We start from the raw sequence: 17801 nt of genomic DNA, 5'->3' as shown, positions 1-17801 counted from the left end.
TGCGTCAAAAGCTGTTTTAACTATTGGGCAATGTTTCCCAGGATTAAGCTGACTAGCCTCATAAATGGGCCTTTCAAATAAGGGTGTCTCATTTCCAAAGCTACACTTCGATAAAGTTGATTGTTCAGAATCAGGTTTACTGTCACTGACAAGTCTTGAAATTTGTTATGCAAATATAACCAAGGATTCAAAGTACATTTATTATCAGAGTATGTATGCAGTATACAACCCTGAGATTCATCTTCCCACGGACAGCCACAAAACAAAGAAATGCATGGAACCTGTTCAGAGAAAACATCAAACATCCAATGCTCAGGAAAAACAAATCACGCAAACAGCAAAAAATGAGTAAAAAGCACAGAATATAAAACATCAAACCACAGAGTCATTGAAACAATCTAGGATTGTTCAGTTTAGTTTAATTCTTATTTGTTCAATTTAGTGCTGTGTTGTTCGTTGACTGCAGGCTACAGAGTTAGTCTGCCTTGATCAAAATTACGCAAAATAGCATTCTTTTTGAGTAACCACGAACATGAACTACATAATCCAATTCACAAACCACATTGATTAAACATTGCCTAAGACCTCAGACTCCAGCAACATCGAGGGAGAGGGCGGAGATAGATATCAAATGCAGACAGCTTTCTCCAGCAACAGTGAGAGAGACAGACCGACCAGTCAAATGAACACCCACTCGCCTTCTGCCCTCATCCTCGTTGATCTCAATCTTGTTTGATGCATTCATTGGTGAAATCAACGAGAAATAGTTGATCATGGTCTCGTGCCCCAGGCTGCACCCTCCACTTGAAACCAATTACTCTAAGTTACAATAAAAATAAATCCTGCAAATGTGGAATAGCAAAGTAGTATTTGTGGGTTCATGGACCATTCAGAAGTCTGATGGCAAAGGGGAAAAGCTGTTCCTAAAATCTTCTTGAGGTTTCTGTACCTCCTCCCTGATAATAGTAGTGAGAAGAAGGCTTGTCCCAGATGGTGAAGGTCCTTAATGATAGATGCCACCTTCTTAGGCACTGCCTTTGAAAGATGTCCTTGATGGTGGGGAGACTAGTGCTCGTGATAGATTTGCTGAGTTTACAATGCTCTGCAGCTTTTTCCTGATCCTGTGCATTGACACTTCCATACCTGGTGGTGATGCAACAGTCAAAATGCTTTCCACAGTATATCTGAAGACATTTGCTGGAGTCTTTGGTGACATACCAAATCTCCTCAAACTCCGAATGAAGTATAGACACTGGTGTGTCTTCATCATGATTACATCAATATGTTGGACCCAGGATTAGATACTCTGAGATGTTGACGCCTCGGAACTTGAAACTGCTCGCCTGCTTCACCCCAATGTGGATTGGTACGTTCTGACTTCCCATTTCTGAAGTCCACTATCAGTCCTTTGTCTTGCTGATGTTGAGTGCAAAGACATCACTGCAACACCACTCGACCAGCCGATCTATTTTGCTCCTGTACGTCTCCTGTTGCCATCTGAGATTCTGTCCGCTACAGTGGTTCCATTGGTGAATTTATTTTATAAGTAGCATTTGAGCAGTACCTAGCCCCACAGTTATGTGTGTAGAGAGTAGAATAGCTGGCTAAACATGCATCCTTGAGGTGCATGTGTTGAAAAGGAGATGTTATTTCTGATCCACACTGACTGTGACTTCCTGTGAGGAAGCCGAGGATCCAGTTGCAGAGGGAGCCACCGAGGCCCGGGGTTTGAAGGTCGTTGATTAGTACTGAGGAGATGATGGTGCTGAATGCTGAAGTTCAAGTTTATTGTCATCTGTCTGTACATATACAGTATATAACCAAACAAATCAATGTTCTTCTGGACCACAGTGCACCCACAAGACACATAATGCATACAGCATGGAAAACAAAATATTACCACAAATAAATTAATACAATATAATTCAAAGAGCATGTAGTGCGCAACACAGGTAAACAGTGTTGTAAAGAGCCCACTGTCCTAGTGATGAGACCTCTGTACTGGCAGAGTGTTTGTTAGTCTCACAGCCTGAGGGAAGAAACTGTTACCCAGTCTGGCAGTCCTAGTCCTGGTGCTCCTGTACTTCCTTCCTGATGGTAGTGGGTCAAAAAGATTGTGGGATGGGTGGTAGGGATCTTCAACAATGCTTCGGCCCCTTTATCTACATTGCTCCCAGTAAATGTCACAAATAGGAGGGCAGAGACCTTTGGTGATCCTCTTGGCAGTTGCTGTACTGTAATCAGTCACGGCAGCCTCATGTAGGTACAGCTTTTGTCCAGATAATCCAAGGCCAAGGGGCGAGTCAGTGAGATTGCATCCACTGTAGACTTATTGTGGTGGCAGGCATATTGCAGGTCCAGGTCCTTGCTCAGACAGGTTTATTCTGGCCATGGCCAACCTCATCACAGTAGATGTGAGTGTTTCTCGTTAGCAAATCAAAACTTCAAAAGCAGGTCCTTTCTGGATTTTGCTGTATGAATGTCATTACACTTAAAAATGAAAAGGGGAAGGTCAATGCGGAACACTGTTTCTGATAATAAAGATGTATAATGAAACCCCGAAAAGCCTGGACCACTGCCCTTTTAGTTGGAATGCCCTTTTAGCTGAAACTATCTTTCAACAAAGATAGCATTATTCTGAGTTGGAAGGAAAACTCTTATGAAATAGCGCTAGTCTGATCCCACCTGGGGTGTGGTGATAAGTTCTGCTCATCAAATGGTTGCAGATACAGACATTAATCAGAAGACGGTGCAGAACAACTAAATTGATGGTAGCAATTAGATTAAGTTATGAATGATAACTATGGAACATTTAACAGTGTAGTGTTAATGGCTCTAATGCTCATAAAGTGGTGACCCAACTCTGTTAGCATAACACTGTATTCTTCTCTTTCATTCGCTCATCTATCTACTGTATTAGCTTTCTCTGTTTAGTTTTGCCTTTGTGTTTCTGAACTAATTTAGTTTCTTAAGACTGCATCACTCTTGATAGAAAAGTCTTGACTAATGATGCTGACTCTCTTTGAATGATAAATGTGGGAGCCAGTCCCACTGTATTAATTACTCAACACCATAACTTAGCATTCTATTTCGAAGTGTAATCATTCATTTTGTTTCTTGTTTGTGCTCAATGTTCCTTTGTAGCTGTTGCCAGTATTTTGTTAAACCTATAATAGCTACTGATCTGTGAATAGAATGCTTTTTTAATTTTCCCCTAGTTGAATGCATTTTGTTGGCAGGTTTATAAGTGTGAAATCGCTTTATCTGAATCCAGTCTTTAAGTGTCTGCTCCTTTCTGGATTTCATCAACATTTTATGCAAAAATTTTGGAACTTAAAATCAGCAGACCTTTACAAAGCTTTGACAATTTTCCTAAAAATCTGTTATAACTGTTAATATCTTGCTGTAATTCACAGTCTTCCGTCAGATGGAGATATCATCTGCTAGATGAGGGGGGAACGTCGACTCAGACCATGAGAGGCCAGCGTTGGGCATTTTTTTGCCTTACAAGGCGCAGATTGGAAGTCTGTGTAGGGCGCCACTCCTCGCACAGACTAGAGCAATGTGTGATTAAGCACCTTGCTCAAGGGCACAAACATGCCGCCACAGCTGAGGCTCGAACTAGCGACCTTGAGATAACTAGGCGAATGCCTTAACCACTTGGCCACATGCCAGATGAAGCGGTGAATAACATTACAGAGTACCGAAAATCTGAAGTTTAAAATCAATAGAAATGAAGCACATTCATAAATATCAGGCTTAATCCCCCATCAGAAATGTGTAATGGAGAAATTGTTAGTTGAATCCTTGACATGAGGTTTGCATGCTAACAAACCTGGAGTTGTTACTAACACACAAAATGCTGGAGGAACTCAGCAGGTCAGGCAGCATTGTAGGATGGGAATAAACAGTTAACGTTTTAGACCAAGACCCTTCATCAGGACTGTAAAGGAAGGGGGCTGAAGCCAGAATAAGATAATGCGGGGAAGCAGAGGAGTACAAGCTGGCAGGTGATAGGTGAGCAACACACACTAAATGCTGGAGGAACTTGGGCCAGGCAGCAGCGATGAAAAAGAGTACAGTCAATGTTTCGGGTGGTTTTGGCCCAAAATTGGCCCAAAACGTTGACTGTACTCTTTTCTATAGATGCTGCCTGGCCTTCTGAGTTCCTCCAGCATTTTGTGCGCGTTGCTTGGATTTCAAGCATCTGCGGATTTTCTCTTGTAGGTGATGGGTGAGAACAGCTGAGCGGAATGTGGATGAGTGGGAAAGGTAGGAGGAAGTAAGAAGCAGGGAGGTAACAGGTGGAAGACATAAAGGGTAAAAGAAAGATGATTCTGATAGGAGAGGGCAGTGGACCATAGCGTAACTGGAAAGCCATGGGGAACCATAGGGAGGTGATGAGCAGGTGAGGAGAAAAGAAGGAATGAGAGAGGAACCAGAATGAGGGAAAACAAAAAAAGGAGGTGGGGGAACAGAAGGGAGTGGAAGTTAGAGGAATGAATGTTCATGCCATCAGGTTGAAGACTCCCCAGATGGAATATGAGGGGTTGCTGAGTTCCTCCTGCATTTTGTGTGTGTTTTTTGAGGATTTCCAGCATCTGTAGGATTACTCAAGGCAAGAGGCTGACTCAATTCCATTGTTCTCTGATCCTGGGTCCTCAACTTGATTTTTTTCTTTGATATTAAAAAATAGTATAACGCGTTTCTCTGTGTTTCCACAGTACTCTATATTTAACATAATTAATATTTTCAATATTTAATGTTTAGAAACATTTATTCAAAATACAATATGTAAAGGATTGGGCTTCTTCACGAAAGAGAACTGAGATTGATAAAGGCCTGTAAAATAAAAAAAATCGGGAAATGTAAAGCTATTTCTAATTGTGAGAAAGACTAGAACCAGAAGTAAAAATCCAATATTGATTTTCAAGGACTGGCTACAGACAGAATACTTAAATGTGGAACTCAGTACCACATTGAATGATTGAACTGAGTATCACCTCTTAATTGGGGGAAGCTAGATGAAAAGGAACGTAAAGAACAAAGTTGGACAATTGAAGGTAGAAAGAAAAGACACAGAGAGCAGAAACCCAGGATGGTTTGGGCCAATTACCCATTGTTATGTTGTCTACTTTAAATGGCTCACAAAAAAGTCACGTTAAGGTTAGGAAATGGTCTTAAGAGGAAACCTTGGAGAAATAGTTCACGTGACTGTTGATTTGGTAATTGGAGAGTTTTCTGATTGTTAGGCAGGAAATCAGAGACTTTAGCCATGTGTGTTTACCATTGTTCTAATTTTTCCTTACTTGAACTCTACATTTCAATTGTTGGAAAATATTTCATGGCTCGGTTTCTCTTTTCCACCACAGGATAGTTTTATAAGACACAAGAGGATCTGCAGGAAATCTAAAACAACATTAAAAATGCTGGGGGATTTCAGCAAGTTGAGCAGCATCTATGGCGAGGAATAAACAGTCGACATTTCAGATGAAGGGTCTTAGCCTAAAATTTCAACTGTTTATTCCTCTCCATAGATGCTGCCTGACTTGAGTTGCTCCAGCACTTTGGTGTTTTGGTCAGAGCTATGGATAGAAAAATTTCAAGGGATGTGGGCTAAATGCATCTATTATAATGAATGGGAATGTACTACTACCAGGTTAGTCTTGCAGAAGGTGGGGCCACTGATGTCAGTGGAAGTGTCTCAGTCCAGTACTTTGTTCCTCTCCATAGATGCTGCTTGACTTTGAGTTGTTCCACCACTTTGTGTGTGTTGCATTTTATAAGAGCATTGTTGCACTTAGCAACTAATCAAATAATTGACTTGAAAAGAAAGCAAGCATCAAAGTTGATTGTGTTTTCCATCATTAAGATCTCTTTTTATTGTTTTACCTTTGCTCTTCCTTGCAGTCTGAATGCTTGGTGCTGTGTAGTATTATCAACCCTTTACAGCAACTATTTTTGAAACTCTGATTCTTTTTCTGTAAAGAAAATAGCTTTGATTCACCATCATGATGCCAATGAAGTTTTATGGGTGTCTGTAATTTCAGTTTGTGTAGAAAACCTGCTACCTTCAATCATTGTACAGGTTTAAAAGTTATGATGTGCACGTGAATCTGCCTTTTAACCAGCTCTCATTTTGCTTTGAAAGTTTAAAAAAAAAGAAGCTGCACATATTGAAAATCTGAAATAAAAGCATAAAATGCTGCATAGATTCAGCAGGTCAGATATGTCCAATATTCCAACTTGACATCAAACATTAACTGTTTCGCGGATGCTGCCTAACCTGAGTTTTACAGATGTTTTTATTTGTTATCTTGATTTGGTTTTATATAACTATACAAGGCCACAATAAGTCATCTGTGGAATTCTCTGCCACAGGAAACAGTTGAGGCCAGTTTATTGGCTATATTTAAGAGGGAGTTAGATATGGCTCTTGTGGCTAAAGGGATCAGGGGGTATGGAGAGAAGGCAGGTACAGGGTTCTGAGCTGGATGATCAGCCATGATCATACTGAATGGCGGTGCAGGCTTGAAGGGCCGAATGGCCTACCCCTGCACCTATTTTCTATGTTTCTATTTGCTTTAGATGAAATCATTGCCTTTTACTCTTAGCCCTTTTGTGATTGCATAGGGATAACAATATCCTGCATGGGAAGAAAGGTAATCTGCTCCCAGGTCTCTATCAAAGTAGGCTGCGAGAATGAGAGTGTGGGGCCAAGGATTGGGGAGGCGGCCTATCCTGAGGTTGGAGGCCTGCCTTTGTGCGTCAATGGGAAGGAGGGTGGAAAAGAGGTTTGCTTTACTGTTCCTGTTTTGTTTTGTTGTTGTTGTTGTGTTGCTGTTGCTTGTGTTATTCTGCATGCTATGCTGGTGCCAGAATGTGTGGCGACACTTGCGAGCTGCCTCCAATGCATCCTTAGATAATATTGGTTGTTAACATAAACAGCACATTTCACTGTATGTTTTGATGTACATGTGATAAATGAATCTGAAGTAACTATGTAACACAGGTAACTATGTCTAACCCTAGCATATTTTCATTAATAAACCTCAAGGAATATAACTTGGATTCTCAATGATTTATTTTTATTTCATGTTTTAATTAATGTCTTCTCATCTAGGTCTCAAGAGTTAATCACTATATTTTGACACTCAGTCAGAATTATAACACTGTAACTACAGACTGGATTTTCTGGAACATGGAGGAAAAGGCTGGCTATTTTTGAGAATTTTCCTTCCTTTTCCTAATTATTAGTCAAAAAAGGTGATGGTAGAGTTAAAAGAGATCCTGGTTTGTCACAGGATAGAAAAATGTGATGAAAGTATTCAGCGCCCCTACATGGTTCCTGACTAAATTCAGCTTCAGATTCATTTATCACATGTACATCAAAACATACAGTGAAATGTGCTGTTTATGTTAACAACCAATATTATCTAAGGATGTATTGGAGGCAGCTCGCAAGTGTCGCCACACATTCTGGCACCAGCATAGCATGCAGAATAACACAAGCAACAGCAACACAACAACAACAACAAAACAAAACAGGAACAGCAAAGCAAACCCCTTTTCCACCCTCCTTCCCATTGACGCATAAAGGCAGGCCTCCAACCTCAGGATAGGCCGCCTCCCCAATCCTTGGCCCCACACTCTCATTCTCGCAGCCTACTTTGATAGAGACCTGGGAGCAGATTACCTTTCTTCCCATGCAGGATATTGTTATCCCTATGCAATCACAAAAGGGCTAAGAGTAAAAGGCAATGATTTCATCTAAAGCAAATAGAAACATAGAAAATAGGTGCAGGGGTAGGCCATTCGGCCCTTCAAGCCTGCACTGCCATTCAGTATGATCATGGCTGATCATCCAGCTCAGAACCCTGTACCTGCCTTCTCTCCATACCCCCTGATCCCTTTAGCCACAAGAGCCATATCTAACTCCCTCTTAAATATAGCCAATAAACTGGCCTCAACTGTTTCCTGTGGCAGAGAATTCCACAGATGACTTATTGTGGCCTTGTACATTTCAACAATTAAGATAGTAGTTTAAAAGGACACTGCATTCCATTCCTCAGTGTTCATGTTTTGGGTATTTTTTTTGGTCTGTAACCACATTTCATAAAATATACATATTAGAAAAGTGAGACTGAAAATAAATAAGATAACTACAAGCAACACACAACTACAGTTACTTTTTAAATTTTACATTAGTTTTCAAGTCCCAAGTATAAACTAGGGTCGACAAACCTCTCTGAAAGTCAGAGGTTCCCACATTTAGGTGTTCTTTCCCTAAAATAGAAAATTCAGTACTTTCAAGATTCGATTTGGTTAGATTAGCCGAATTTGTCACACACATATCAAAACATATAGTGAAGTGTGTTGTTTTTTGTTGTCGGATCTGACTGTTTAATTCTTAGATTAGACTGTTTAATTGTTGTTTTCTTTGCTGCTTAACAATTAATTGTCTGCTTGTACTTTATATAATTATATACAAATAACTGCTTACTATGCTTCCTAGTGGTCACAGTATGTATTTGCAGTTGTTCAATGTGCCCCCTAGCAGTTATATTTGTCTAATTCTGGGAAATTCCAGAAGCTTCTCTTGGTGCTGCATTATTTGAATATGAGCTTTCCCATTGGTTGACTTTTATCTACAAATTTGAATGGAATTTTCTCATCTGTGGTATAAAAATAGCTGACTGCAAGGTTCCACCATCTTAGTCTCTTAGTTCTTGGTTGTTAGTTCTTTTGTCTCTCCCTGTTTATTTCAATTTCTCTTTGTTCTATTAATGCTTAATAAAACAATTGTGAAGTCTCTTTCCTGACTTCTGAAAGAACCTTGGATTAAGACATCAAAATCCAACAGTGTCAATGACCAACCGGTCCAAGGATGTGCTGGGGGCAGCCCACAAGTGTTGCCATGCTTCCAGTGCCAACGTAGCATGCCCACAACTCTTAATCCATATGCCTTTGAAATATGGGAGGGAACCAGAGGAAATCCACAAGGTAACAGGGAGAAAGTACATAGTTTTTACAGAGAGTGGCGGGAATTGTGGTGAAATAAAGTGTTACACTAACCACTGTGCCACTTTGCTGGCACATTATATGACATGCCTTCAATATGTGAGGTGAGGTGTTCTGCAGGATGGTTCAGACTCAGTGATGTTCCCCAAGTCTGGCAGCTTGCACTTGGGAAGACTGGAATTTTCAGCTTTCAGCATTTGAAATCAGTGGAGGTGGTTCCTAAAATAAGTAGTTCCATTTCTTGTTTTCTTCTCTTCCTCTGATCATTGCAGCCTTGTGATTCTTGATACAGTTACTGCGGTCACAAAACAAATGCTCAACTACACAAGGGACCTAACCTTTATAAGGTAAAAGTAGAAATGATTGTGCAGGTCATAGAAGCAGATACATGATAGGATGCATGTGATCGGGCATCACAGTCAGGGGTGCCATGTGGTCAAGAGTCTCACATTTCAAACGTTCAGACCTAGAGTAGAGCTGAGCAATTGCTGTTATGCTGCTGAAATGAACATTATGTTCACTGAAATAAATATCGTAGTGATCATGTGTGAATGTCAGTCATTTTACTGGCAAAAAATTGATCTTCCTCTAATCTCACATCAAAGTTACTGGTGAACGCAGCAGGCCAGGTAGCATCTCTAGGAAGAGATACAGTCAACGTTTCAGGCTGAGACCCTTCGTCAGGACTAACTGAAGGAAGAGCTAGTAAGAGATTTGAAAGTGGGAGGGGGAGATCCAAAATGATAGGAGAAGACAGGAGGGGGAGGGATGGAACCAAGAGCTGGGCAGGTGATTGGCAAAAGGGATATGAGAGGACCAGCAACTTTGATGTGTGTTGCTTGAATTTCCAGCATCTGCTGAATTCCTCATGCTTCATCTAATCTGATGATTTTTGTTTTAATTGTTCCAATAATGATGGGTTTAGCTGCTTATTTTGGCTGGGTTCATGATTTTGGTTGGAGTTGAGGAATAATTATACTAGGAGACACGAGACATAGGAGCAGAATTAGGCCATTTGGCCATTGAGTCTGCTGTGCAATACTGTTTTGGATTGTGTAGGTTAGCCTCCCACATAGGTACGTAGCAGGTTCCATTGTCATTACTGACCCATTCTACTCAGATGGCTTTTACTGCTTTCATGTGCTGCACTCTATCAAGCAGGCACATGGCAGACAGAGAGCCATTTGCTTAAAGAAGCAAGGCCAATTATTTTTAAACAGTAGCAAAAAGAAAGCTAAAAGTTCTAAAAGTCTAAGATATCCATGAAACAGAAGTTTTAACAGTCTTTTGATTGCATCTCTTTAGGGTAAAGGGGCTCAAATATTTCAACTGAGGATGTACATATGCCCTTCGAGCAACTTATGTTGTTCAAATGTATATTTTAATCCTGAACACAATGTTTTATTATGTTCCAAAAGTTAAGTATTTATCACACAAGTAATGGGGAAAGATTGTAAATTCTAGTTTCACAGGTCTTGACAAATGTTCTGTGTCATGACTTTGAGCTGACAGGATGAATGAAGTGTTTTAGTTTAGGGTTACTGGGAAAATTGATGGATCAGATGTGCAATGGGAACTTTTGCCAGTTCCTGTGCTGTGCTGAATTCACTGCCTTGGTAAGAAAGTGAATATTGGTGTTTGTTGGTTGTTTATTTTTCTTCTAGCTCAACCTAAGAATTGGATGAGGATGTTCTTCAGATGTGCAGATTAACCTTCCTGTATTTTTTTCTTGCCCTCTTAGGTTTTGAATGCTCAGCGAGCTGGATACAAAGCTGCCATTGTATACAATGTTGATTCTGATGATCTTATCAGTATGGGGTCCAATGATGGTAAGTAAGCTGTTAATGTAATTAAATGAGCAGTGGAAGGAGTTCACATCCATGATCTCTGCTGGGACAGTAGCAGACCGCAGAACTACAGAAAATATATATAAAAAAGTGTCAGGATATCTGAGCAACACACATCAAAGTTGCTGGTGAACGCAGCAGGCCGGGCAGCATCTCTAGGAAGAGGTGCAGTCGACGTTTCAGGCCGAGACCCTTCGTCAGGACTAACTGAAGGAAGAGCTAGTAACAGATTTGAAAGAGGGAGGGGGAGGGGGAGATCCAAAATGATAGGAGAAGACAGGAGGGGGAGGGATGGAGCCAAGAGCTGGACAGGTGATTGGCAAAAGGGATACGAGAGGATCATGGGACAGGAGGTCCGGGAAGAAAGAGAAGGGGGGGGGGACCCAGAGGATGGGCAAGGGGTATATTCAGAGGGACAGAGGAAGAAAAAGGAGAGTGAGAGAAAGAATGTGTGTATAAAAATAAGTAACAGATGGGGTACGAGGGGGAGGTGGGGCATTCCCCAAGCTGCAGTATGCAGGTGAATCTTAAGAACAGGATTGATCCACCTAGCATGCTGTGGTGCCTAATGAAGCAAGGTAACAAGGAAATCAAATAATGGGCAATAGGTACCACAGTAACGTAGTGGTTAGTGCGGAGCTTTTACCGTTTGAGGCGTTGGATTTCGGTGTTCAATTCCCAGGCTGTCTTTAATGAGTTTGCATGTCCCTCCCATGCGTACGTGGGAGTCTTCCGATTGCTTCAGTTTCCTCCCACGTTCCAAAGATGTACTGGTTAGTAGGTTAATTGGTCAGCATAAGTTGTGCTAGGATTTGCTGGGGTTAAGTGGGTGGGTTGCTGAGCGGTGTGGCTCATTGGGCCAGAAGGGCCTGTTCCACGCTGCATCCTCATTCAACAATACACATGTTTACAACTAAATGAAACAACGTTCCTCTGGGACCACGGTGCAAAGCACAGTGCATACAGCCCTTAAAATAATATGAACAGATAATAAAAATATTCTGTAGATGTACAAGTTGACATAAAGTGCATGCAAGGCATATAGTTAAATTTACAACGGTATAATGTGACTGCTGCTGTCATAAATCATCTGTGCTGGGTGGTAGCAGGGTGTTGAGAAGTCTCACAGCCTGGGGGAAGAAGTTGTTACCCAGCCTAACGTTTCTTGTTCTTGTATTGTGGTACCTCCTGCCTGATGGCAGCCAGTCAAAGAGATTGTGGGATGGATGGAATTTTTGGGCATATCATGTGCCTACTTGTGCTTCAACAAAAAAGTCAATACCTTGTTCATACAGAGGTAAGAAACAAGGATCAAGGATCAACTTGTATTTGCCATACACATTTACATGTATTAAGAATAGTGTTGAAGGAATGCTGAAGGAAAAACAATATCCAACAATTATGAAGAATTAGCTGCAAAAAGAATAATGAATTACGTACAAAATAATGTTAGTGTTTAAAGTACAGATATGCAATAAAATGTGCATATTTACCAGCATGTATCTACAATGTAAACAGCATTATAAAAAGTGCTTTAAAGTGACTGAGGTAATAGGAGGAGGAGGTGGGGGGGGGGCTAATAAAAATGGTTAGTCATATTAACAGTAAGGAAAGTGTAAAGCATGGGTCATCTAAGCTACAATATATTACTTAAAACAAAGAAATAAGAAATTTTGTTATTAAAATAATAGTGAATTTTCTGCTGTAGAGGCTCAGCCATTGATTTCGTTCTCTTTAAAGTGAAGGAGGATGAGAGATGATTTGATAGAGGTGTATAACATGATAAGAGGCTTGGATAAATTGAAGAGCCAGCACCTGTTTCCCAGGGTAGAAATGGATAATACAAGAGGGCACAGTATTAGGTGACTGGAGGAAAGTACACTCAGACCCCACATGGTCTTGATTCATTATAATCCGGTTATTCAATTCTTTATTAAAATTTTTTTAAATGACAAAAATTCATTCTAGACAACACTTAAAACTTTCAAGAGCAGTGGCCATATCAGTAAACATCCAATCAGCCAATGAGAGTGCTTTACATATGCTCTGAGCGACTCGCAACCAATCACGTATTAATTCATGCTCTGCTTCCCCCGTGTGTGTAAATGTTCTTGCTCCCTTGCCAATTTATTCTATTTTTTTCACTCATAAACTGCCTGCAACTTCCAGTGAGGGTAGAACATCTGAGGTGTCTAGGAAAAGCATTAACATGGGTCTAAAACTGCAAGTGATATGACATGATGATGTTAATGATGGCGATGTTGAAGAGTTACTGCATTTTCATGGTGAGAGCCTTAATAACGAAGAGCTTCGAGAATTGGCAGAGCAGCGCATCCTGGGTGAATCTGAGGACGTGGATGCAGAAGAGGAAACACCAGCAAGAAACCTCACCACAGAATTCCTTGGCACTAACATCACCATGATCACCCAAATCATGGGCCAGTTCATTGGTAATGACCCTGTCTGGGAGCAAAGCAAAAAGGCAAATAGAGGTGTTCTCAACATGATCTCTTGCTTCATGAAAGGAAACTTAAGAGAAGGCAGTCGCATCACAACACCTACTTGAAGAAGCCTAAGTTAGAGGAGGACCCATGGGTTGATCCCTCCTGTGAGATGTAATTGCCACCTCTGTTGCTGCTGCAATGTGTTGCTGCTCCACTGATGTACAGGTTAGGCCTATTTGCATGTCTGTTACTCCACGAATCACTGTGAATACATAAACTAAATCATATCTTAAGTTTGATTTTTTTTAAATCAGACTTACATGTCCATTTATTTAATGTTATAATGACCCCATATGGTACTGGTTTACATAGCACTCCACCTCCAAAGAACACACATCCGCAGCGTTAAGTGGGGCCTGAGTGTATAGGGGATGTCAAAGGCATGTTTCTTTTTGCACAGGGTGGTGGGTGCGTGAAAAGCACTGTAGGGTGGTGATAGAGGTAAGTACACTAAGGACAGTTAGGAAACTCTTAGATAGGTACACGGATGAAAGTAAAATGAAGGGCTATATGGAAGGGAAGGGTTAGATTGATCTTGGAGTAGGTTAAAATGTCGATACAACATTGTCGACTTTGTGCATCAACAAAAAAAAAATTGCTTCGTTCATACAGAGGTAAGAATCAAGGTCGCAGTGACCGTTGTCTGAGTGGACATAGAGTGGTGATCTTAAGGCCTTAGCTCTTCGAGGCTTCAGCAAAGGAAGACCTCACTCGGAAAGAAAAGCTCAAATATTTTTTTTCTTCTCTTCTTTATATCTGCTCAGCTAGGCAGAGATGACAGGTGAGGTAGTACAATGCTCCTTTTGCTGGATGTGGGAAGGCAGGAAGACTTCCAGTATCCCTGACCAGTGCAATTGCAAGAGTGCATCAATAAGCCGCCTTAAGGAATTGGAATTGGATGAACTCTGGATCATTTGGGAGGCTGAGGGGGTGATAGATAGGACATAAATAGAGAGGTAGTTACACCCAAGTTACAGGACACAGGAAACTGGGTGACAGTTGGGAAGGGGAAAGGGGATAAGGAGCCACTGCAGAGTACATCTGTGGCCATCCCCCTCAACAACTTCGGATATTGTTTGTGGGGGGGGCAGTGGGATGATCTAACAGAGGAAAGTCACAGTGGTTGGGTCTCTGGCACTGAATCTGCCTCTGTGAGGTTCTGCAGGTTCTGCGGGCCCGGGATATCTCTGATCAAGTCTTCAGCATTCTTGAGTGGGAGGGTGAATAGCCAGAGTCATGGTCTGTGTAGGTACCAATGACATGGGTAGGACAAGTGATGAGGTTCTGCATAGGGAGTTCAGGGTGTTAGGCGCTAAGTTGAAGGACAGGATCTCCAGAGTTGTGATCTCAGGATTGCTACTCGTGCCATGTGCTAGTGAGGCTGGATCTAGGAAGATTATACAGTTTAATACATGGCTACGGAGTTGGTGTAGGAGGGAGGGCATAAGATTTTTGGATCATGGGACTCTCTTCTAGGAAATGTGGGACCTGTACAGAAGGGACTTTTTGCACCTGAACTGGAGGGGGATTAATAACATAGTGGAAAGGTTTGTTAATGCATGGTGAGGTTAAAACTAGAGTTGCAAGGGGATGGGAACCAGAGTGCCAGAACAGTTAGTGGAGAGGTTGTGGAGGCAGATGTTGGTAAGACCTCAAAGTTAGGAATCAAAAGGTTGAGAATGGTGTGACAAAATCGAAAAAGGTGAATATAGGACTGAATATGTTCTATTGCAGTACATGGAATAAGGAAGATGAACTTGCAGCACATGGAATCATGGCTGAAAGATTATAACTGGGAGCTTAATATCCAAGGATGCACATTATATTGAAAAGATAGGCAAGAAGGCAGAGGGGCAGCATTGCTCTATTGGTAAAAAAAAAATTAAACCATTAGAAAGAGGTGACATAGGGTTGGAAGGTATTGAATCATTGTGGATAGAGCTAAGGAACTGCAAAGGTAAAAAGACCCTGATGGGAGTTGTGTACAGACCCCCAAACAATAGTAAGGATTTTGCCTACAAATTACAATGGGAGATAGAAAATGCATGCCAAAAGGGCAATGTTACAATAGTCTTGGGAGATTTCCATATGCAGGTAGACTGGGGAAATCAGTTGGTGATGCATTCCAGCAAGGGGAATTTCTAGGGTGCCAATGAGATGGCTTTTTAGAGCAGCTTGTGGTTGAGCCCACTAGAGGCTCAGCTTTCTGGATTAGGTGTTGTGCAATGAACCAGATGATTAGAGAGCTTAAGGTAAAAGAACCCTTAAAGGCAAGTGATCATAATATAATCAAATTCACCCTGAAATCTGAGAACGAGAAGCTAAAGTCTGGTGTATCAGTATTACAGTGGAGTAAAGGGAATTGCAGAGGCATGAGAGAGGTGTTGGCCATTGATTGGAAAAGGACACTGGCAGGGATGATGGCAGAGCAGCAATGCCTCGAATTTCTGGAAACAATTCTGAAGTCACAGGATATATACATCCCAAAGAAGAAGTATTCTAAAGGAAAGATGATACAACCGCGGTTAACAGAGAAGTCAAAGCCAACATAGAAGCCAAAGAGAGGGCGTATAATAGAGCAATGATTAGTGGGAAATTAGAGGATTGGGAATCTTTTAAAAACCAACAGAAGGCAACTAAAAAAAGTAATTAAGAAGGTAAAGATGGATTATGAAAGTAAGCTAGCTGATATTATTAAAGAGAATACCAAAAGTTTCTTCAGGTTCATTAAGTGTAGAAGAGATGCGAAAGTGGATATAGGACCGCTGGAAAACGATGCTGGAGCGGTAGTATTTGGGGACAATGAAATAGCGGATGAACTAAATAAGTATTTTGCATCAGCCTTCACTCTGGAAGACACCAGCAGTATGGTGGAAGTTCCAGGTGTCAGAGGTCATGAAGTGTGTGAAATTACCATAATTAGAGAGAAGGTTCTTAGGAAACTGAAAGGTCTGAAGGTGGATAAGTCACGTGGACCAGATGGTGTACACTGCCAAATTCTGAAAGAGGTGGCTAAAGAGATCGTGGAGGCATTAGTAATGATCTTTCCAGAATCACTAGATTCTGAAATGGAAAATTGCAAATTTCACTCCTTTATTTATAATAAAGGGAATTATAGACCAGTTAGTCTGACCTCAGTGGTTGGGAAGATGTTGGAGTCGATTCTTAAGGATGAGGTCTCAGGGTACTTGGAGGCAGATGATAAAATAGGCTATAGTCAGCATGGATTCCTCAAGGGAAAATCTTCCCTGACAAATCTTTTAGAGTTCTTTGAAGAAATAACAAGCAGGATAGACAAAGGAGAATCGGTTGATGTGTACTTGAATTTTCAGAAGGCCTTTGACAAGTTGTCACTCAAGGCTGCTTAACAAGCTACAAAACCATGTTGTTAAAAGAAAGATTCTAGCATGGATAAAACAGTGGCTGATTGGCAGGAGGCAAAGAGTGGGAATAAAATAGCCTTTTCTGACTGGCTGCCAGTGACTAGTGGTGTTCCACAGTGGTCTGTTTTGGGACCAATTCTTTTTATGTTATATGTCAATGATTTGGATGATGGAATTGATGGCTTTAATGTAGAGTTTGCATTCAATATGAAGATAGATGGAGGAGCAGGGTAGTTTTGAGAAAGTAGAGAGGCTTGATGGGTCAAATGGCCTAATTCTGCTCCTATGTCTAATGGTTTTGTGGCCCAAGGTCTTGCACTGTACTGTTCTCTCTTCTAAACAAAAGAAGGGCAAGTTATTTTGCCCATTATGCTTGTTTTGCCATTGGTTAGGATCATACTTTATTTAACTTCAGTGCTAACTTTCCTATAGAAAGCATATTGTATATGCATTGATCTCCATAATTTCCAAAATTCTTTCTATCTCTAAAACATACTCAGTGACTGAACCCACAGAACTCCTAGGGTAGATAATTAGTGATTCATTTAATTCTAGGTGAAGTAATTTTCTATTGCTTGTGGTGATGTTGAATGGCCAGTCCTTTGAGATCATGATAATCATCCCTGGATAGCCCAGGCAAGATAAACTTCATTCCTTCATTTGTCCTGTCAAACTATGGGCAAAAAGAATTATTCATTTCTGTGAGATCGCCTCTTGTTCTTTTCAACTTGAGCAGATATAATCAATCTGCTTAATCTCTCTTCATGGCATAAACCTGCCAACCCAGAAGCAAACTGTCACGCTCAGTCTATCACAACTATATGCTTCTTCGTGAAGAATGACCATCGCTGTGTATAGTATTTCACCGTGCTTTCTGTAATTAGAACAGATCGCTTCTACTCTTGCAGTCACTGCCTTCTTAATTGCTATTGAACCAACATGTTAACTCAAAGCTCAAAGTAAATTCATTATCAGAGTACATATATATCACCATATACAAACTTGAGATACATATTCTTGTGGGCATATACACTAAATTCAAGATA

The 17801-nt window shown here is 40.9% G+C and overlaps 1 protein-coding gene across 4 annotated transcripts in view; it reads left to right on the top strand.

Moving 5' to 3' along the window:
• rnf13 (ring finger protein 13) overlaps positions 1-17801 on the top strand; it is a 264442-nt gene that overhangs the window by 145220 nt on the left and 101421 nt on the right. For all 4 annotated transcript variants that reach the window (XM_072254984.1, XM_072254985.1, XM_072254986.1 and 1 more), the window contains one exon: positions 10763-10850. In XM_072254984.1, coding sequence (XP_072111085.1) covers positions 10763-10850 — 88 coding nt within the window. The remainder of the gene's footprint in view (positions 1-10762; positions 10851-17801) is intronic.

Source organism: Mobula birostris, chromosome 4, assembly GCF_030028105.1.
Source record: "Mobula birostris isolate sMobBir1 chromosome 4, sMobBir1.hap1, whole genome shotgun sequence".
Lineage (NCBI taxonomy): Eukaryota > Metazoa > Chordata > Chondrichthyes > Myliobatiformes > Myliobatidae > Mobula > Mobula birostris.
Note: the sequence above shows the minus strand (reverse complement) of the source record. Positions and strands in the feature narration are given on the sequence as shown.